Here is a 23,464-nt window from a genome sequence, read left to right on the forward strand (position 1 = left end):
ACTCAGAGGCTAGAATCTAGTATGACCTTTGCTGATAGAAAGAGGTGATTTCTTTGTTTTACTATAGCTTCCCAAAAACTTGCATGGGGAAACTTGAAACCTTGCAGAGCTGTTTTTGTAGCAGCTGGGATGACTGCAAGGGAAGAGTTCCATAATGTTGCTGCATCAGCATAATACTGGATTTAGGACTGTGATATGGTAGGTAGCAGGATGAAAAGGAGAACAAAGTAGGGGTATAGCAACACTGACACTCACCTTTTTGTTTATGCAATGTTCTCACCAACACATAAAAAGAAACAAAGTGGAGAAATACTAATTAAGTACTTCAATACAGTTTTAAGGTAAAGGTAAAGGTTTCACCTGACATTAAGTCCTGTCATGAACGACTCTGGGGGTTGGTGCTTATCTCCATTTCTAAACCGAAGAGCCGGTGTTGTCCATAGACACCTCCAGGTCATGTGGCCGGCATGACTGCATGGAGCGCCATTACCTTCCTGCCGGAGCGTTACCTATTGATCTACTCACATTTGCATGTTTTTATTGGCTAATGTTTAAATTTTTATAATTGTGCATGTCTTTTGCCTATTGTTGTGTTTTATATTGCTATTGTTTTTATTCGGGCTTGGCCCCATGTAAGCCGCCCTGAGTCCCCTTTGGGGAGATAGAGGCGGGGTATAAAAATAAAGTTGTTGTTGTTGTTGTTATTATTTTCGAACTGCTAGGTTGGCAGGAGCTGGGGCTAACAGCAGGCGCTCATTCCGCTCCCGGGATTTGAACCTGGGACCTTTTGTTCCGCAAGTTCAGCAGCTCAGCACTTTAACACACTGTGCCACTAGTTTTAATCAAGGTTAAATACCGATCTGTTAACCACAATTCAAAGTTTCATACCTATGACAAAGTGGCTCTTCAGATGTTGTCGGGCTGCATCTGTGTGGACAATGGTGAGAAAATCTGTTTTGTGTCCCAGCACAAAGCACCACTTTTGTGGTATGGACCACAGCATGAAACAAATAAGAAGCCTTGTAGCTATGCTATGTTTCAATTTATAAAACCAAAAATAGCTGCATTGAGATACATTTGAAACTGGAAAATGTTTTCACCACAGTTTTGACCATGACAAGTGCATTTGTATGTCTGCCTTGTTCTAAGACATTTAAGTCCAGGTGATTCAGTTGTTCAAATAGAAGCCTTGTCTATGTGTGCTTGCTCCAAAGGGACTGGACAATTAAAAGTTAAATAGTAATATTATGCTTGCTTTTGTTTTCCTGAGTCACAGATCCTTGAAGTAATAAAGTCAATGAATTTGAGAGAAAGGTAGATGATGCCTAGGAGTGAAGCAAAGAGAAACAGCCAAACGTCCAATAAGTATTGCTGATACCATTCCTGATGAAATGCATAGGGATGGAGGTGAGCGCCACTTCCCACTGTGAGAATGTGTTCTATCCATCCTGCCAGTCTTTGTTCCGGAGGAAATGGATGAGATTGGAGGATTGTGCTCAAAGTCTTTGCTGCAGATTTATACCTGGGCAGAGAAATTAAAAGTTTAAAGAGTTAGCATAATAATTATAATAGCCCGTGAAACAATCTATTTCTCATTCAGAATTGAATTAAAATGATCTATATAGCCTCTGTTTTGTTAATTAACTAATGTTTTACTTTGTTGGCAATGTGTTTGAAAAAGGGGTATTCTACATTAATATTATTGTAAGAAGTAATTGGTATTTTTAGCCATTTTCTCAGCTTTGCAATGTTTAAAAAGACTATTTGCAGCCTGGGACTTTGTGCAAAATGCACATGTTTTGTGCAGAGAACAATTTTTTCTATGTGGGAAACTATTTTCTGTGCAGAATATTTTTGTGCAGAAAATGCTGTTTTCTTTGCAAAGCAATTTATGATTTTGTGCAAAATAAATCCCTAATTAGTTTATAAATAGAATTTTCTACACAGAAATTAATATTTCTGCTCACATTCCCTTCAAAGAGAAGCTTGTTTCTTGCGCAGAAAATACTTTTTCTGCACAAAAACACATGCAAAATTTGTGCAGAATAAACTGCAAAGTTCTTATATGAGAAAATGAGGGTTTCCTGACAGCATTTTTCTAATATTTCCAAGTATTCTTCCTATTTCTAGTTAGAAGGAAAGAGCTGCTTCTGGAATCTGTCTATCTCTTAATTTTCTCCAGGTAGCAACATCTCTCATCTGCTACATCTGTTTATTGTTCTTCTGATTTTGCGTAATGTAGTGTATATTATCATTTATTGTATTGTTCAATGTGTTATGATCTGTTGTTCTATTTATATTCTGTTATATTGTATTGTTCTGGGCATGGCCCCATGTAAGCCGCCCCGAGTCCCCGTTGGGGAGATGGTGGCGGGGTATAAATAAAGATTATTATTATTATTATTATATGACATCATAAAATGAATAAATCTATTATGGCATAATTTGAAACCCCTGCAAGAACAAAACTGATAGGTTAGAGAGCACATACCTTTGGTGTCTTATTACTTGTTTCATTGCACTTCCAAAGCTGTCAGCTTCTAGCTGGTCTATGCTGACAGAGAGGCCCATGCTTCTGGCTTCCACTCGGATCATGTTGTCATGTTGATCCCCAAATAGAGGGATCCCTACTACTGGAACACCATGGTAAACGGCTTCCATCAAACTGTTGAGCCCTCCGTGAGTGACGAAGAGCTGAACCTTTGGGTGTCCTAGTTCAAATGAAGAAACATATAGACTCAAAGCATAGGGTATTGCAGTTTGGTTACATCATGGATGGAAACCATGTTGCTCAACTACAGCACTCAGCATTCCTTAACTTTACCTATGTTTACCAAAGTTGCTGGGAGTTATAACCCCAAAAAAATCTGGAGAACTAAGTTATTCTACCAAAGGACTACATGATGAATTTCTCATAATGGCAGTTTATACATTAGATCAACTTATTCATGAATATATATGACATCTATTGGCTTTCAAAAGTTTGTCTTGAGTAATAAGGAAAATGTTAATATTTATCCCCATCAATTTTGCAACATGTGATATGTATATGATGCACAAGAGAGAAATCCTTCTCTGCGCAGAATGCCAGATGCTAGGTCATATCAAAATGCAAAATATTGGCTGAAAACCCTATCCTCGACTCATATGAATATATACAGTAGGTAAAATGAAAAAATACCTATTTACAGGTTACATCTGGATTTAGTTTTCTTAATGTGCTGAACACCTCCGTCCTGCAACTTTAAAATCTCTTAGAACCCCTCTGGATGAGAAAAAGGTCTTTGAAAGCCCCACATTTTGTTTCTGTTCATAGCAGATTTATTTTTGAGCTCTACACAATGTTTTATCCATCTCAAAATATTTCCTGGTGATTTCCACCATTACGAAGGACTTTTCATTCCTACTTCTCATGTCAGTTTAATTTAATTCAGTATTTCCAAAATGAAATGGTTGTTTGCTAAAATTAAGATGACCATTGTTATTTTGAGGACACAGATTTAGGAGAGATCAAGAGAAGGAATAACGATTGTACTAAAACAAAACGATCCTGAATGTATGTGATTGCTAAAGCCACAATTCCTGAATAATAATAAAGACAGCTCAGTGGAAATGGGTAAAAATCAGTTTTTGAAATCAATATGATCAATGGGAGGCAGAGAAGGAGGAACCCTAATGGGGGAGGAATCGTAGGGGTAACTTCTCATATGCTTTTGTTTAAACTTAATGTAAAGCGTGGGAGTGAAAGATACTCTCTTTCACACTTTTCTTACCTAGCAAGTCATTCTGAGGAAGCCATTCTGCAAGTTTCACATTTGGAGCCAGCTTAATCTCCTTTGGCCAGCGAGAGGCCTGATACCTCCAAAGGACACCTTGGGGAAGTTGTGCGAAGCCATTATTGATCTCTTTTAGTAGATGTGGAAATGGGATTGATGATAGCATAGACCCCAGGGTCACAATGATGAAACCTGCTTCCCCTGTTTTTTCAATAAAGTCTTCAAACTCCTGGAAATAGAAAAAGGATGATATTATAATTGACTGTTATCAGTCCTACAAGTTTGTTTATAGGAATGAACGAATTCTAAATAAGACTAGCTGTGCCCGGCCATGCGTTGCTGTGGCTAGGACTTAATTTTTCTTTTCTTTTTGTGTATGAACATAGAGGTGTGGATGAGAGGTTGTGCTGTCAATTTTCAAGGTTGGGGGCATTTAGTTTAGTTGTTTTGTCCAGTGCCGTGATTCCATTACCCTTTTATATATATAGATAAATGTCAGAAGATAGTGCTTGGGGATATGATGGCCTAAATCAGGTATGGCTAACATGTGGTCTTATAAATGTGGCTTCAATTAGGAGCAGAACCCCTAATGCAGGATGATGGGGATATTAGTCCATCAACATGTGGAGGGTAGACAGATTCTTTACCAGCCATCCTAAATTCAATTGCTAGTCCCAGCTAAACCAGATCCACTGAATCAAAAGGAGTTTGATGAATCAATGGTTATGGAAGTTCCATTGATTTAATGGGTCTATGACTAGGAATTAAATTTGAGCTGATATTTGCCAAGTCATCTTTTTCAGTGGCATGATGCTTGAATAGTATTTAGCATTTTATCCTGTTTTAAGTGGTATTTGTATTGCTAACTTTGAATATGTTTTCATGGTTTTTAACTGGCAATTTTAAAAATACTGTTTATATTTACTGTATATACTCGAGTATAAGCCTAGTTTTTCATCCCTTTTTTTAAGACTGAAAAAGCCCCCCTCAGCTTATACCCGGGTGAGGGTCCTGGTTGGCTTATATTTGGGTCAGCTGGAGAATATGGTACATTTATTATTTTTCTCTATTATTATTGGTATTATTACATTTATTATTTTTCTCTATTATTATTGGTATTATTACATTTATTATTTTTCTCTATTATTGTTGCTACTATTACATTTATTTTACTCTATTTTTATTATTATTAATACATTTATTATTTCACTCTGATATTATTATTGCATTTATTATTTTACTCTATTATTACTTGTATTATTTTCCTGTATCTATTATTATTATTATTATTATTATTATTATTATTATTATTATTATTATTATTATTACATGTATTATTTCACTCTATTATTATTAAAAGGATACTTAAGCACACTTACATTGAAGAAGATGAGCATAATGATTTGATCAGAGTTGGACATTCTTATCTTAAATTTGAGCTTTATGTAAATATTCAAAAACATTTAACCTATTGATGCCTCAATTAATGTAATTTTATTGGTATCTATTTTTATTTCTGAAATTTACCACCCTCAGCTTATACTGGAGTCAATGATTTCCCAGGTTTTTTGTGGTAAAATTAGGTGCCTCTGCTTATATTATTGTACTCGAGTATATACAGTAATTCCGTTTTAATGTATGCACATTAAATTGTATGTGAATGCTTTTATGTTAAACCACTTTGAGTCTTCTGCACTATAGATAAAGTGGGGTAATAATAATAATAATACTGTACACCATTAAATATTTTTTAATTTCAATGGAAAAAGTAAATAACTGTCATGCTTGAATAAGAAAATCCATTTTAAAAAATCAGCTCTACAGCAGTAGCTACAGAAGATTGACAGCAAAATGAAGGCATTTCCCCTTTTTTTTCAGATTATCCTTCAGTCCTCGAATGCTTGGCATTGCTGAAAATGAGCCATAGAAAGCATTCACACCTGGAACTTTTATTGTGGCTTAATTTCCATTACCATGTTAACTCCACTTGCCTCTTGTCTTTTGATGTCTTGACTACATTCCTAAGAGCTCAACTGAAATGTAAGAAAGTTGAGGACTGAAAGAAAAAATCACTGAGATGGGCAAATGTTTCATTTGGGCATAGGACCCTTCTTTTTACTCCTCCATCCCCATAGTTATATGCTGCAGCTGTTTATCATGTGTTCACAGAACAATAAAAAATGGAGCAGAATCATACCTGTGGCAAGGGTTTCGCGGGTTTCGCCAATAAGCCCCCAATATACACTGTGTTGGGAAGAAGAGGCCGTGCAAACTCGATGGAGAAGTCGGTGTCATAAATCCAGAGCTCCGCTTTCAAGTACAGCTCAGGGAGAGCAGGTCTGGACCTGGCTGGGAAATGGTCCCTAATAACACTGTCAAACTTGTCGTAGATCTGATTATTAATTGCTAATGACAACAATGACATTAGACAGTTTTTCAGACGTTCCCAGAAATCCATGCGGTCCGTTAGAAGGGATTGGGCCCGAGGGACGTAGGACAGAGGGCTTGGGATTCCAGCCCGTGGTGCATTAACAAAAGTCCCTGGATAGACGGCAATAAAGGGTAGTCCTAATTTTTCTGCGACCAAGAAAGAGCAAGGGTTGAATGCATCTATCACGGCAAGGTGAAATTTCTCATTCTTCAGAGAGATGAGAGTCTTTGATGAGTTCAGGACGAAATGGCACTGGGATGCCAGGTGGCCCATCAGGTCAAGGTAAGCCTCACCTGTTACTCTGGAGAAGCAAAAACAAAATTTCATTAACTACAGTAGAGTCTCATTTATCCAACCTTCACTTATCCAACGTTCTGTATTATCCAACACAGTTTGCCTTTTAGTAGTTAATGTTTTTGTAGTCAATGTTTCAATACATTGTGATATTTTGGTGCTAAATTCATAGATACAGTAATTACTACATAACGTTGCCATGTATTGAACTGCTTTTTCTGTCAATTTGTTGTAAAACATGATGTTTTGGTGCTTAATTTGTAAAATCCAAACATAATTTTATGTTTAATAGGCTTTTCCTTAATCCCTCATTATCCAACATTTTCGCTTATCCAACGTTCTACTGGCCCGTTTATGTTGGATAAGTGAGACTCTACGTACCTCCACTTGAGGGCCCTTCTACATGGTCATATAATTCAGATTATCAGGGCAGATAATCTACATTATCTGCTTCGAACTGGATTATCTGAGTCTACACTGCCATATAATCCAGTTCAAAGTAGATAATTTGGATTTTATACAGCTTTGTAGAAGGGGGCTGAGTTTGGTGAGGCAGTAATACTTGGCATTATTGAAATAATGCCTTGCGAAACTGCCTTCTCTAGCATGGATGGTATTGTCATTAGAGGATGGGATCAGTCATCCTTCAGTCCAATACATGTAAAATATACCCCATATTTGTAGGGAAAAACTCCTGAAATGGCTAATACCTCAACGTTGTTTCTTCAGATGGTTTTTCTAACTCTTCAAGCAAGTAAGTTACACTGAACTCAATAGGCTTACTTCTGGTTGGACATTCTTGGAGTTATATTGTAATCTCTAACTGAAAGGTAACAATTGTATGGACCTCCATGTGATGTTGAACTACAACCCCCAGCAGCCCTGGCCACCATGTCCAATAATGAGGAATGCTATAAGATTCAGTCAAGTATGAGTAAGGCCACACAATCTCCCCCCTGTTCTAATTCTATCTCCACCCCATAGTGGTATGGATTTCTTATTAAACGTTTGAGTCCCTACATTGTCCAATAATGTTTAAATCCAGCAAACTAGATGGATTAACCATTAACTCGTTCATAATAAAGCAGCTGTCTAATTGAATTGTTTGTTTGTAAGTTCAAACCACTAAGTATTTGAGTGTAGGGAAACTCACACTGGTTATTGTTCAACCCTAAGGAAAACCTCTCATGAGATTTTCTTCACAAGATTTCTTCAGAGGGGATTTGATATTGCCTCCCTCTGAGGCTGAGAGAGTGTGACTTGCCCAAGGTCACTCTGGATTTCCACAGCTGAGCAGGGATTTGAACCCTGGTCTCCAGAATCCTAGTACAGAACTCGAATAATGACACCACACTTTCAATGGTGAATAGATCTAATTTTGAGAATTTCAGACGATCAAAATGCTTTATTGTTTCTTGTTATATAAAATCAATATTAAAAACTGTTAAAATACCTCCCCTTCAGACAGTCCTTTGTAAAGTTGTCAAACCATTTGTTGTATACATCGATAACATGTTCACTAGCAGACCAAGTTGTGACTTGATAGGTATCAGAATGTTGATAGTGCCGTCCTGAAAGTATACATAGGTTTTAATTTTCTCAAAAATAATTTGTTAACACCTGTATTAGGACACATACTTTCTCATGTAGTTATGTGTCCACAACTACATTGCCCAATGTCACCTGTCAAAAACCCTTGTTACCCTGTTTCCCCGAAAATAAGACATCCCCAAAAAATAAGACCTAGCAGAGGTTTTGCAGAATTGCTAAATATAAGGCCTCCCCCAAAAGTAAGACCTAGCAAAGTTTTTGTTTGGAACATGCCCGGCGCCCGCCAAACAAAACACCAGAACTTGCAGGATCGGTAAATGTACATACCAGTTGTACATGGAAATAATGGTCATAATATATTAAAATGTTATATTATTTATATTTATACAGTAGTAACAAGAAATTCTTGACAGGAGTCATAGTTTGTCTGGTTTGGTTATGTTGGTTTGTGATGACAACTACTGTACAGTATATAATAAATGTTCATTTTTTTGTTCAACAATAAATGTGAATTCTTCTTCATAGAAAAATAAGACATCCCCTGAAAATAAGACCTAGCACATCTTTGGGAGCAAAAATATTTTCGGGGAAACACGGTATAAACTAGTGGTTCTCAACCTGTGGGTCCCCAGTTATTCTTGACCTACAACTCTCAGAAACTCAACAGCTAGTTTACCAGCTGTTAGGATTTCTGGGAGTTGAAGGCCAAAATATCTGGGGACCCACATGTTGAGAACCACTGTTATAAACCATGCAGCAATCACCTCCCCAACACAACCATTTCCATGTTGCTAGAAAGCAGTAGGCTCAGTGGCAATGCATCCAGTTGTTTTCCTGTTTCTGGACTGGCTTCAACAGGCATCAGCATGGATCTCTTGAGGAGTTTGGACTTCCTGCAGATGGTTTACATGTTGCTTATCCATCATAAACAGAGGTGAGCAAAGCAGAGCCAGTGGTCCACATTGGGGCCCCCTTAGTGCTCCCCAGAGCCATACGTTTTGTAACCTTTTTTGTCCCTTAATGTTGTCTAGGAGACTTTTGAGCATTGATTCAACATTTTTGGTGGTGGTGGTGGTGGTGGTAGGTTTGAACAATTTTGCACTGTGCCGACCCTATGTATTAAACCAGCTAGCTACCCCTTGGTGTTATTATCAGCTAAGCAACAGAGTCTTAGATTAAACCACTGCTGCTTATTACTGTTTCCATTATGGCCAGTATATTAGTACAGTAATAAGCAATAGGGGTTTGGTGTTTACCTGGAGTCAAGCTTACTCCTGCTTGTAACAGCATTTGAACTTCATGGCCCCTCTTGTGAAGAATATTTGATATTTCATCCATTAGGAGGTAATGACTTCCTCCTGTTGAGAAAGAGAGATTGGCATTTGAAAATGAGTGAAAAGCAGTTTTGAAGAAAGGCAGTTGTTTAACCTGTAAATAAGAAACTGCTACATATTTATTGGTGCCCTAAATATCTTCAAGGCATCAGATCCTATCTGATGGTGGGAGCTCAGCAGGAGATCACCAATGGAACACCAGGTGCCGAAGGCTAAATTTCAGAGGAAGGAACTGGCAAAAGCAACCTCTGAGTGTTCTTTGCATAAGAAAACTCTTATGAAATTCATGGGGTCAAGACAAGTCAACTGGCAACTATCCAATGTAGCAAAATATCCAGGAGCTCCTCTATGAAATTCCTGACATGCCGTCTGTCATTTTCAGCCTTTCCACACTGTATTCTGAAGCTGCTCCATACACTTCACAGATTTCAACAGTGCTACCAAATTCATATCTGTGGTAGGATATTCTGACAGCATTTTCTTAATAAAATCTGAAGTCTGAAGTTTGGACAGTACTGTGAATGCTGTGCTACCTCTGACCTGAATATATATCAGCTTGCTTTATATTCTTCTTCTTCCAAGAAAATAACACTCTCAGCATTTCACTTAATTAAAAAAAAAAGGGGGGGGGTGACAACTTAAGTTGGATCAGGGGCTGTTATAATAAAAATACATTGAATGAAAGCAGAGTATGAGGAGCAGAAATAATTCAAGTATAAAATCAAAACACACTCAAGAGTTTAGCATAATGCTAAAATCCTAAGAGAACTCAAACCCATACTAAACAAGCTAATTGTATTATACCAAATACCTGCCTGTATAGTCTTCTGAAATTTCTTTAAAGTCAGAGATGTAGGCATATACCTAGAGGGCTTGATTTCCTAATGTGAAGCCACAACCAAGAAGAGTTTGTGCCGTATTCCAGTCTTGGGAGAGAATACGTGAAGCATCAGGAGAGCTGGTAACAAGAGCACCCGGTGCTCAGTTGATACAAGAATATTTTTTCCCTCTTTCAGCTTGGAAATTCACATTTTTGAACTGCAATTCCAAGAAATCCATCAGGCAAGAATTCTGAGAGCTGTAGCCCAGAATCGTATTTTTTTTTCTTGCAATTGTTATTGAATCACATCTATCAACACTGTCTGCAATTAGTGCTGGATGCAGCCCTATTAAAGGGAGCATATATCCTGCAACCAAATACACCACATTTCTGCAAGAAAATACCATTCAGTGCTGTAAACTCACCCATAAAGGCAAGTGTTAGGACCTTAAATCCCTCAAGTTGCCGGAATTGTTGTGAAAAAAGCAACACTATAAGCAATTTCTCAATTACGGCCATCTTCAGCTGTCCAAAGTCCAATTAAGCAATCGTTCTCTGTATTTCCTGTTTGAATAAAGGTGGAGAAAGTAAAGCTTTGCTTTGCGTGACTTCTGCGAGAGGTATGAAATGGGAGGAAACACACCCTAAAGCATTACAGAAGTGTAAAAGAATGCTATTTTATTTTCCACTGTTCATAAAATACAGAGCATAATGTACAAAAGACCTAAACAAACAAATTGCAGAAAATAATGATCTATATTTCTTTTAATAAGTTGCCAGTTCCAGCAATATCATGATCTGTAAACTTTGAGGAATTCCAACAATTTAAAAAAAATCTTCTGTCACAAAAAGTGGAATTTTCAGTAACTCAGTGGGAATAGTAACCATATAATTTGTCTGAATGCAAAAATTGCACTCTCACAGAAATGACTTAAATCCACGTGTGCAGTTATAATGAAGCCAATATCCTGCCTTTATTTTATGACTGGAAGTAATCAATTTAGTCACCAATGTGTGAATGTTGCAATTGGCTACCTTTGAATAGCAGGAAGCAGCAAGGCTTTAAAGCTGCAAGGCTATTCAGTGCTAATCAAGGTGGCCAATTGCAACATTCACACTTGCCTCAAACAGACAAGAGTTCTCACTCCCACCCTAGATATGTCACAGATATATAAACCCCACTTGCCTAGTTTCCAACAGACCTCACAACCTCTGAGGATGCCTGCCATAGATGTGGGTGAACCTTCAAGTGAGAATGCTTCTGGAAAATGGCCATACAGCTCAGAAAACTCACAGCAACCCAGTGATTCTGGCCATGAAAGCCTTCAACAACAAATTCAAAAGAAGTTGGAAAGATGGGAAACAGCTGGTAGAATATGAGTATTCCTTCATATTAAACAGCAGAGCCCCTTCCTCCACATTTAAACATTAGCTTACTCAATTTGGCCTGAAAAAGGGCAGCTTGGATCAGCCTGGAGAAGTCAGGTTTTGCAAACTGTTATTGTTTTATATTTTATTGCACTACTTTTTAAAAGTGTTTAGCCAATTCTACTGAAAGCGATCCTGAGATCTTACAATGTTTTAACATGGTAACATCTCTTGTTTTAACACTTTATTTCGTATATTGACATTTCATGACTGTTTTTATTGATGTTGATGTTTTATTGTTGAGTAATTTGCTTTATTGTTTTGCTTGCTTTTATATTGTTGTGTCTGGGCAAGGCCCCATTTAAGCCGCCCCGAGTCCCTTTGGGGAGATGGGGCGAGGTATAAGAATAAAGTTATTATTATTATTATTATTATTATTATTATTATTATTATTATTATTATTATTATTATTATTACAATGTGGAGCAGAATGGAAATATGGCAAATATGTAAATATACAAAAAGTATGATTCCATGTATTTCACCGAGATTCTTGCTAATAGTCAGTTCTCTCCTCATCCCATGTTCAGATTTGCCACCTTTTTACCTCCATAGGGAAATAGAACAAATATTGTGCAAGGAACAACAAATCCAAAACAAAGGGGAAGAGGGCAAAAGAGCATCAGAAGCCAGAGAAACAATGGAAGTCCCAGCAGGTTACGCAGCAACCCCCATCTCCTAGGAAACAAGGTGATCAACTCCGGGCAAGAGAGGAGCAATGTGTAAACAAGTAATCTGAGACGGATAGACACAGAAGTCTTCCAGTCAGATTTCATTTCTTTTCATGGTCCGTCCACCAATTGCCAAAAGTGGCCCAATCAGAAGAAGAAGGGAGGAGATGCTTGGAAAAGGCAGGCCCACTTTCTCCCAAAGTGTACAGAGCAGTGTCCATAGTTGCAGGCAGAAGCGACAGGTGGCAGAATACAGGTAAGGAAGGGGTTTTCATGCTCATCCTTTCATCACTTGGCTCAGGGAGGTTACCCATTTAACTTGTGTCAAAGCCAATCAGGTTTTGCTTTGTTTTAAAGTGCTGCATTCTGCTTGGGGGCTGGAGGAGATCTCAGGATTTTTAGTATTGCTTTTTATTCCTAGAGCTTGAAAAAGTTACTTTTTTGGACTAGGACTCACAGAACCATGGCAAATGCAGCTTCATGAGTGATAATAATACCAGTTTGAATCCCCAATGGGAGAGAAAAGTGGGATATTAATAATAATAATCATCATCATCCTCATTATCATCATCCAAAAATACATCACACAGTCCTAAACACTTGGGAAGTGTTCAACTTGTGATTTTGTCATACGAAATCCAGCATATATATCTCATTTGCTGTGTCATACTATGCCTTTGGGCCAATAATAATAATGTATTTTATTGATGGTCCAAAATCTGGCAACCCCCATTTGGCTTGTTTTAATATAATTTTTAGTTCATTTTACAAACAAAATGAAATAACAAATACCTACAAACAACTATCCTACAAACCACTATCAATATATATAAAGAATATATAAGAAGATACAAGGAATAAAGACAAAAACTGACTAATCTTAAACACTAACAACTAACCTACTCCACTCACACCACTAAAAATGCATGACTTCCTACTCACCAACCCGAAGAGCTAAATCTAAAACATTCTTAAACTTCTCTATAATATCAAACTAAACTACTTTTTTACAACAAGAAAATGCATTCCATATTCATCAATCCCCAAAATGAGCCATTGTGCAGGGATGAAAAATGCTTATTTTAACTCAAAAAGTTATACAGTAAAGGGAGAAAACAGTATCACATGATTTTCTTTGTGAGATTTGTTCAGAGGTAGTTTGTCATTGCCTTCCTATGAGGCTGAGAAAATGTGATTTGCCCAGTGTGACTTATTTGGTTTCCGTGGCTGAGTGTGAACTCAAACCTTCGTCTTCAAATGTCCCAGTGAAACATTCAAATCTTGACACACTTGTGTCATAGGTTTTTAAAAAGAGAGATTTATTTCCCTATTGTTCAAATAGTGGTAATTTTCCATTCTTATGTTGTATTGTAGGAACAAAAAGCTTTGCAAGATAGTTCATCCCAGGAGGATTATGAATCTGGATGGATTTCTGACGGCTCTTGGGGAATTTCCTGTTAGTTGGGCAGGTAATCCTGCCGAAGCCCTAGTTGAGCTCTGGAATGGGAAAATGACAACGGCGGTGGACATGATTCCTCCGAAGCATCCCTTCCCACAAAGTTGAGCTAAACCAGCTCCTTGGTTCACTAAAAAGCTGGCAGCAATGAAATGTGTGAGACGGGGACTAGAGTGACAGTGACAGAGAACTTAGAGTGATTCCAATTGGAAACAGGTCTATGGTGGGGCTTTGAAGGCAGCAAAAAGAGCTTTTATACCAAAACGATTGCTGCAGCACAAAACCAACCAGCAGAGCTGTTTCAGGGGGTTGGGAAACTAATCCAACCTGTCCTAAAATAGAATTCCTCCCATAAAACAGCATGCTGTGGAGAATTTGCCCATCATTTTGCCAAAAAGATTGCTCGGATTCACTCTCACTTAGTTGATACAGCTCCCGTGGATGTAACCTTGGCTCCTGCTTATCTAGTGTTGATGAATGATTTTCAATTTGTGCAGCCTAAGGATCTGGACAGGCTCCTTGGAGAGGTGAGAGTCACCACATATGTTTTAGACCCAAGCCCTCCATGGCTCATAAAACAGGCCAGAAGGGGACTGGTGGAGTGAGTCAGGAAAGTGATAGATGCCTCCTTAGGGCAAGGTCCCCGTGGGCCTCAAGGAGGCTGTGGTATGATTTCTGCTAAAGAAAACTTCCCTGGATCCCACTGTCTTTGACAATTACAAGCCAGTCTCTAATCTCCCATTGTAAGGTACTGGAACATGTGGTGGCTTTTCAACTCCAAGGGTTCATGGATGAAGCAGATTATCCAGATCCATTTCAGTCTAGTTTCAGGCCTGGTTGCACAGAGACACCTTTAGTCTACCTAGTAGATAATCTACTCAGAGAACTGGACAATTGTGTTCCTTTTGGGTGTCCTGGACCTTTCCGTGGCTTTTGATACCATCGACCATGGTATCTTTTTGAGATGCCTTACTGGGATGGTGCCCAGAGGCATTGTTTTTCAGTGCTTCTTTTCCTTCCTGGAGACCAGTCTCCAAAGGTGGTGCTGGGGGACTCCTGTTTGGCTCCTTGGTCACTGGCCTGTGAGGTCTCCTATGCTGTTTAATATAGACATGAATCCCTGGGAGAGGTCACCTGGAGTTTTGGAGTGTGGTGCCACCTGTATGCAGATGACACCCAACTCTACTACTCCTTACCACCTAAAGCCAAGGAAGCTGATCTCATGCTAACCTATCAGTAATGGACTAGATGAGGGCAAACAAATTGAAACTTAATCCAGACAAGACAGAGATCTCCTGGTTAGTTGATCAGGGAATAGAGATCCAGCCCATGCTGGATGGGGCTACACTCCTCCTGAAGACACAGGCCTGCAGCTTGGGGGTGCTCCTGGACACTGGAGGCCAGGGTATCTGTGGTGGCCAGGAGGGCCTTTGCACAATTAAAACTTGTGCACTTGTGCCGGATCTGGCCATGGTGGTACATATCTTGGTTACATGCCAATTAGACTACTGTAATGTTCTCTACATGGGACTGCCTTTGAAAATGCTCATAAATGTCAGTTGGTTCAAAGAGCAGCAGCCAGACTGCTAAACTGGGGCTGGCTACAGGGGACGTACAACTCCTCTGTTGCAGAAGCTCCACTGGCTGCCAACATTTTCCGAGCACAATTCAAAGTGCTTGTTTTGACCTACAAAGCCCTATATGACCGGGCTGTGGCGCAGGCTGGTTAGCAGCCAGCTGCAACAAATCACTCTGACCAAGAGGTCATGAGTTCGAGGCCCGCCTGTCTCTGTTCTATGTTATGGTATTGAATGTTTGCCTTATATGTGCAATGTGATCTGCCTTGAGTTCCCTTCGGGGTGAGAAGGGCGGAATATAAATATTGTAAATAAATAAATAAATAAATAAATATGGCTCCAATCCAGGTCATCTGAATGGTTTGAAAGCCAAGCCCTACAAGGAGCAGCTTAGCGAGCTGGACATATTCCGCTTGGAGAAGAGAAAGTTCATTGGGGAGGTGTTAGTCATGCTTAAGTATTTGAAATGATATATTAAGGAAGGAACCAGTTTACTTCTGCTGTTCTAAGACTAGGACATGGAGCTATGGAGTCAAACTGCAGAAAAATAGCTTTCATTAGGAAAATCTTCCTTATGATAAGAGCTGGTTGAGAGTAGAAAATGTTGCTTCAGAGCATGGTGGAATCTCCTTGTCCAGAGGTTTTTAAACAGAGGCTGGATAGCCATCAGTCAGGAGTTGTTTGGAGGAACATATTTTGCAATCTGTACTCATTAATATGTTATCTCCTGTTCAAGATCACTGCCCTCCATTCGCCTAGATGGCTGGCACGGCACGGCACGACCGGGAGATGGCAATCCAGGCCAAAAGAAAACTTGCCCAAACAACTGATCCTATCGAGAGGCTTCGGCTCCAGTGCCTGGCAAGGGGATCTGCGGGCATCAAAGGACTTGCCAGGTAAATGAGCTCATGGAATAACTTATTAAACCAAGCTATGGTCTTCAAAAGGCCAAGGGATTACTGAAGCACAGAAGCCAGAAAATGTCAACTTCCTTGTCCTGGATTTGAAAGATCCTCATGTGCTGATATGTGAGTCAGTTCTTCTTGGGTTTGGTGGGCAGGGCTATGGTGTACAAGCTGCAGAGGCCTCATTATAGCTGAAATCATGTTACAGCTCATTATGTTTCTTGTAAACAACAGGCTTAAAATGAAAAGGGAAAGGGAGCCAAGAAAGGAGGGAGGGAGAGAGAGAGAGAGAGAGAAAGAGACTAAGGATGTTATGGGGAGCATCATATTACCATGACATTATATCCCATTGCATTAGAAAGCAAATCATATTTTTTTCTCAGATCCCACCACATGTTGTTCTTCCTTGTCTTTTCTCCCGACATCTTCCATTTTCAGTGTGAGATTGCAGTTCCCAGCCACTCTAATTTTTTTTAAGCCTTGGGAAAAGCTTTGGGGATGCTGGGCTTTCCCCTTCAATCCCACTACTTTGGAGTAGACGCAAGGTACTGCTCTTAACTAGACACCACTTTCGGGACACAGGGCTTTCCTCCCAATCTCAGTACTCACCATTGAGAAAGCCCAAAACTTAAAAAAAAAAACAGCCAAGAACACCATGAAGGAGAAATGAGAGGAAAAACAAAGATATTTTGAAATTTTGGTATATCAAATGAGTTTTTTTTCATGTCAGGAGCTACTTGAGAAACTGCAAGTTGTTTATGGTGTGAGAGAATTGGCCATCTGCAAGGATGTTGCCCAGGGGATGCCTGGATGTTTTGATGCTTTAACCATCCTTGTGGGAGGCTTCTCTCATGTCTCCGCATGGAGCTGGAGCTGATAGAGGGAGCTCATCCGCGCTCTCCTCGGGTTGGATTGGAACCAGCAACCTTCAGGTCAGCAACCCAAACTTCAAGTCATCAGTTTTGCCAGCACAAAGTTTTAACCCACCAGGGCTGTATTGAATGATTAAATTATTTTTTTAATGCCATGCTAGGCTCATGAAGCAAGATTTTGGGAGATAAAAGCATGGGAGAATATCCTAAGAGAGGTTAACGGGACATTAGATCTTAGATTGAAATGAAAATGAAGTCTTTGTATACAGAGGTACTAAAATGGTAACTACAGTACACTCTCACTTAGCTGGCATCTATGGGGATTGGTTTCTGGTTCCTTAATGTAGTTTCTGGTTCCTTAAGAGTTGCAATTAAAAATAGGCCTAACTAATACTATTGAACCAGTAATTAAAAGCAAATAAACACAAATAAATACACACAAAGACAAACTTGATGTATTACAGTTTTAATGTACAGTAGAGTCTCACTTATCCAACATAAACGGGCCGGCAGAATGTTGGATAAGCGAATATGTTGGATAATAAGGAGGCATTAAGGAAAAGCCTATTAAACATCAAATTAGGTTATGATTTTACAAATGAAGCACCAAAACATCATGTTAGACAACAAATTTGGCAGAAAAAGTAGTTCAATATGCAGTAATGCTATGTAGTAATTACTGTATTTATGAATTTAGTACCAAAATATCACAATATATTGAAAACATTGACTGCAAAAATGCGTTGGATAATCCAGAACGTTGGATAAGTGAGACTCTACTGTATTATAAAAAATAACTTTGTGAATGCAGTATGCAATTTTAGTTGTTTGCAGGTTGCTTGAGAGTTCTGATAACTTGAGTTCTGGTTATCTCAGAGACTAATTTATGTGTTTTCATACATTTTAATAGTCCAAAAATTTTACCTTTTTTTTTTTTAAATAGTTCTTCAGCTGTGGTTCAGTAAAGACAGAATAGGGACAAACATACACAATGTAAATCCAAGGTTGTCAGTGATAATGCTTTTAAATCATGTTGGGTTGTTAAAATGCAGCGGGTTGGGCAAGTTAAATGCCTAAACAAATGAGAGGATTTGTGGCTTAGGTCTTGACAAGCTGAATGGCCATATCTCCCTATATTAACTTGCCAGAATCATAATAACCACAGGCAATGACTTTCTCTCAGTCCTGCCACCATCATGGGCTTCTTTGGTGAGGATGCAGAAGACAGCCTTCCCAGTGGCTTCCTTTAATGGGAGATGGGCAGATGCCCTCCCTGCCCACATTTTGCTGTCCGGTTTGTTCAATCCAATTTTAAATGTGTAATTACTTGCTGGGAGGCTTCTTGGGAGGCGGGGTACTTTATTTTTAACTTTTATGATTTTATGTTGTTTAAAATGTATTGTTTTAATACAATCATTTTTAATTGTGTTTTAATTTTTTATTGTATTTCTTAAGCTGATTCATTTGTGAACTAATGTACCTTGTGTCCAACCCTGGAAGAAAGGCAGCATATAAATTGAGGGTGGTAGTATCAAAATGTGTATTTCTTTCTGTGATCTGAGAAGCTAATTATAATGAAATATTCCCAACACAACCACATTTTAATTCCATATGAATACCAATATAGTAAATAATATACGAGGGTTGAATGAAAAGTAATGCCTCCACCTTCGTAACTCCTCAACAGATGAGAGTACTGGTATGCAGCAGGTACTGGCTTGTTCAGTAGACTCTCCTCTACAGTTCCATTTGGTGGGAAGCCTTTGCATTGAACAGTTGTGTTGTTAAAGTGCTAAGTATGGAACCCTGTGCAGACAGTCGGTCAATGCGACTTAAGCAACGTGCAGTCATTGAATTCTTGACAGCTGAAGGTGTCACCCAAAAGGAGATTGATCAGAGAATGCAAGCTATTTATGGTGATTGTGTTAATGTGAGTACTGTGCGTCGTTGGGCAAGTACGTTTAAAGATGTTGAGATGGGAACATCTGACTTGCGTTACAAAGAGTTGGATGTCCTGTGACAGCAACCACCGAGTTTCACAAGCAAAAGGTTGACAGATTGATTCAGGACGATCATTGTATCACTCTGAACGAAATTTCAAGCATAAATCGGCATTTCACAAGAACGTGTGGGTCACATTATTGCTTTGCTTGGCTATCAGAAGATCTGTGCACAATGGGTACCATAAGACGCTTGTTGCGGAAACAGAGTGTCGACTTCTGTGATGGCTTTAGAAAACTTGTTCATTGTTGGCAGAAATGTATCCAATTGTCTGGTGATTATGTGGAAAAGTGAATAGTGATAGTTAAAGATCACATTCTAAGGATTATTTCTGCATTTGATTTATTAAAATATTCCCATCCAAACTCAAGTAACGAAGGTGGAGGCATTACTTTTCATTCAACCCTCGTATTAAATTTGTCACATATGTACTCCCCACAAAGGTCCATTCATTCAATGAGTTTCCAATGCAGGAAACTCATTGGATGCTAAACTTCACTACAGAAATCTTTTCTCTATGCTGCTTGATAGTATTGCAACATTTGGATGCAATCTTAAAGCCCAAATAAAAAAAGAAGAAGTTTGACTACAACGAATGTACCCTTTCCACTGTAATATATAGTCTGAGATCCTGCTTCCCTATTCACAGTCACCCTTATTTTCTTCAGGGTCTTCCACATCATGGATGATGACCGCAATAGGACTCTTGATTTCAAAGAGTTCCTGAAAGGCCTTCATGATTATGCTGTGTTGATCGAAAAAGAAGATGCTGAAAAGATTTTCCAAATCTTTGATAAAGATGGGAATGGAAAAATTGACTTTGATGAATTTCTCCTAACATTAAGAGTAAGCTACTTTTAAAACAACAACTAATATAAATTGTGAAATCATAGAGTTGGAAGACACCCGCTACAAGGGCCATCCAGTCCATCCCCTTGCTTTCCCCATGATATTGTATTCTGGGAAATCTATAACATAGATGCGAGTAAGCATGGTGTCATGGTTTAAGACTCTGTAAATTAGGGTTTGAATCCTTACTCGGCCATGGAAAACCACTATGTGACTTTGAAGAAGTCATTCATGGCCTCAGAAAATCACGTGAATCTTGTAAGTCATGAATGGCTTGAAGGCACGCAACAACAAATAACATGGAGCATGCATGGCACCATCCTGAATTCACTGGTAAACCTCACTGGGGTGTGGATTTAATGATGGACAGTTCTGTGGCTCAGTTGGCCTCAGATACTAATGGCAATGCTGGGCAGTAGGTTAACATGTCCCTGGGTCCTTAGAAAGTGTAGTAGTTCAAATTAGTGGGCTTTCCTAAAGGAAACCGATCTCAGGAACTGCCTGCATTTGTTAGGTCTGTCTACTGGAATTATCCTGAATTTACTACTCACAGAACTTGGAAAAGTGTATAATTTTTTAACATCTTTGTCTGATGAAGCAACAAGTGAAGCTGCGAAAGCTTGCGTGGTATATTTTCTGCATCTTGATTGGCCAATAAAGGTACCACTCTTTTATTGTACTTTGCTGCATTTTACATTTTGATATACTTTGCTGCATGGCCAACGTAGCTACCACTGAATATGTTCTTTGAGGTTGGTTTAGCTGAGAACAGTGACTAGTGTTTTATCCAGTTAATTTTTTTTTAATTTGATATAATTGTTCAACTTTTTTTTACTGTATCTTGTCTGCCCTGAGGGTCTATATAAAAATATAAACAGTTTAGTGTATGAATAAATATTGGACTAAACCAAGCATAGAGAAAATGCAACCACCCTGATGTTGCTGATCTGCGAATCCTAGCATTTTTCACTATTTGCTATGGCTAATGGGAATTGCAATCCAACAACTTTGCCTATACTTGGCCAAAATCCAACTGCTAGCCTCAATCTGGGTAAACCCTTGAATCAATGGGAACTTAGTCAACCCAGCCATTGGGTCTTCTCATGTGCTGGTCATGGACCATAATAAAATCTTCCTTGATTGATGTTAAAGCTGAACATTGGATTCAAGTTATATAATCCAGCCTCACTCATCAAGTTCGTAGCTTGGTTTGATTTAATGCTTCCACTGTATTCATTGGACTAGATTGGCCCTTGCTTCGTCAACACTGTGAAGAAATACGGTCTTTCTCATTCACAATCTGTTTTTACTTTGTAATGTAAACATGCTTAAGGAAACCTGGCCCTCTTAACATACTTTGGCTATTGAAAGTATCATGTAGTAACTGCAATGTCATTGGCGAGATACATACAGAGTACTGGGCAGCAGGTGACAAATCTAATGACTCTACTGCTTTTTTAGCCTCCAATGTCTAATGCAAGAAAAGAAATAATTCTGCAAGCCTTTCGAAAGCTAGACAAGACTGGGGATGGCATTATCACCATTGAAGATCTACAAGGAGTCTATAATGCAAAGCATCACCCCAAGTACCAGAATGGAGAATGGTCAGAAGATCAAGTTTTTAGGACTTTTTTGGATAACTTTGATTCACCTTATGATAAAGATGGACAGGTAATTGAAACAATAGAGATTGGTAGAATGGTGGTTCCGTGATAATAGTCAAGATCATTAAAGAAATATAAACAATGGCCAGAAATCAGCTGTGTCCTAGCTGCTGTGGAGGAGTCCACACAACATACAGCTAGATTTGCAGGAGAAAGGATGATCTATTAATATAGAAAAAGGTAAACTGGGATTTTCTCTGGAGCTTTCTGGATTCTCCAGAGTGGTCCTGATGTTTTTGAAGCGTGGACAGCGTGACTGGATTGTTTTCAGCTCAATCCAGTATCCAACAGGTCCAACAGATCTACTGCTGCATCACCAGCCATAAGCAGAATATTTTGTCTCCACTGATACATCTTTCCTTCCTGTAACCTTGCCTGTAATCTAATTGGATTGAGCAGTGATGGACATGCCTTCCATGCAAAGTGAAGGCTGGGTGTCTGCAATAAAAGGCCCTTTGCAGATGAGATTTATATTCTGTGCTCACACTGCCCTCTTCGAAGTGCTAAAGATGATCTGGATGACTTTGTCTTCTATCTGTAACCTTGTTTTCTTGACTTTTCTTCCATGTTTTTCTTTTTTTGTAATTTGTTGTAATTTTATTGTATACTGTATTTAAGTGACAGACAAAAGCAAATATTGCAATAAGTATCAAAACAAATACATTACAACATGCTAGCAAACCCTTTCTATCCTTCCTCACACCCATGAACCCAGCATGAATAATTCCAGTTCAGGTGAAATTGATGTAAAGAACCCTTTGTCTGGAAGCACTCAAGGTGTTCTCAAAGCTGGGGGAAAATGCCTTTATGAGCCACAATTGCAATAATCCTTCAGAATGCATATCATTGGAAGTACTAGTTGAATTATTCTGAAAGTTGTAGTCCAAAAAGTAACTTTCCCAAACTCTGGATGTTCTTTTTGGAGGAGAAGGAAATGGCTTTCCGGAGCTTTACAAGAAAATACTTTTTTATAAGTTCAGTTCTTTTGGGAGTTTTAGCATGAAGTTATACCACAAAAGTACACTTTCTTGGATAAGTTCCCTCTGAAAATTAAAAATACATTTTCCATGGGAAGCTGTTTAATTCTTCAAATTATTGCTAATAGTATGTAATCCATGTCTCATATTGAACCAATGGGCTTATTCTTTTTCTCTTCCAAACTTCTTTGTTTTAGGTTACAACAGATGAATTCATGAACTATTACGCAGGCGTCAGCGCTTCAATAGATACCGACATCTATTTCATTCTGATGATGAAAAATGCTTGGAAAATCTGATTGTGTAAAATGAAATTCTCCTCCTTCTTGTGGTTGTTGTCTGACATGCAGGGCAATGTGGTTGCATTCATTGTAATTACTAATTGCATTAATTATTACAGTACATTTTAATTACCATTATTATTATTATTCCTGTTGTTTTTGTAGGACCATTCTTTGAATAAAATGTTCAATACCTATGTTTATATGGTTATCTAAACAAGAAATGGCTCAGATCTTACACCAGGGCAGTGCAGTATCCATCTCTGCATATGGAGTTATGCATTGATTCTGTGTTGTGTTGTGAAACTGAAACACTAATCTGGAAATTAGTCCTAGTAGAAATGCAGGGACTCAGGAAACAACAGCAGGGAATAACACCAGGGAAGAGGATTTCTTTAAAACTAGAATGCAGCTAGATCCAACTTTATTTTCAAAGGGACCTCCAAATGAGCAAACAAAAAATGATGTAAAGTTATTGCATTATATGATTATAGCAGCAAGAATACTTTGTGTGCAAAACTGGAAAAGCTGTCTCTTAAATGAAAACTGGATTGTAAAAGTTCTCAAACTGGGAGAA

At 38.6% G+C, this 23,464-nt stretch overlaps 2 protein-coding genes across 3 annotated transcripts; one reads left to right on the top strand and one right to left on the bottom strand.

Annotated features, from left to right (window-relative positions):
• Positions 1-1,027: 1,027 nt before the first annotated feature.
• On the bottom strand, positions 1,028-10,771 carry ugt3a2 (UDP glycosyltransferase family 3 member A2). Its single transcript, XM_003224264.4, has 7 exons — positions 10,632-10,771; positions 9,309-9,410; positions 7,955-8,072; positions 5,974-6,508; positions 3,774-4,005; positions 2,492-2,711; positions 1,028-1,522 (listed from the first exon to the last, which is right to left on the bottom strand). The coding sequence occupies exons 1-7, from the start codon at positions 10,723-10,725 to the stop codon at positions 1,246-1,248; spliced, it is 1,578 nt and encodes a 525-aa protein (XP_003224312.2). The 5' UTR covers positions 10,726-10,771; the 3' UTR covers positions 1,028-1,245.
• Positions 10,772-12,408: 1,637 nt separating this feature from the next.
• capsl (calcyphosine like) lies at positions 12,409-23,084 on the top strand. Of its 2 annotated transcripts, none has more exons than XM_003224254.4 (5): positions 12,409-12,561; positions 16,075-16,234; positions 19,785-19,962; positions 21,427-21,636; positions 22,804-23,084. In XM_003224254.4, exons 2-5 carry the CDS (start codon positions 16,098-16,100, stop codon positions 22,903-22,905), a joined length of 627 nt encoding a protein of 208 aa, XP_003224302.1. In that variant the 5' UTR covers positions 12,409-12,561; positions 16,075-16,097; the 3' UTR covers positions 22,906-23,084. The 2 variants fall into 2 exon arrangements, with proteins under 2 accessions (XP_003224302.1, XP_062828562.1); XM_062972492.1 differs by lacking the exon at positions 12,409-12,561 and adding an exon at positions 13,690-13,774.
• The last annotated feature ends 380 nt before the right edge of the window (positions 23,085-23,464 follow it).

The sequence above is a fragment of the Anolis carolinensis genome, chromosome 2, assembly GCF_035594765.1.
Source record: "Anolis carolinensis isolate JA03-04 chromosome 2, rAnoCar3.1.pri, whole genome shotgun sequence".
NCBI lineage: Eukaryota > Metazoa > Chordata > Lepidosauria > Squamata > Dactyloidae > Anolis > Anolis carolinensis.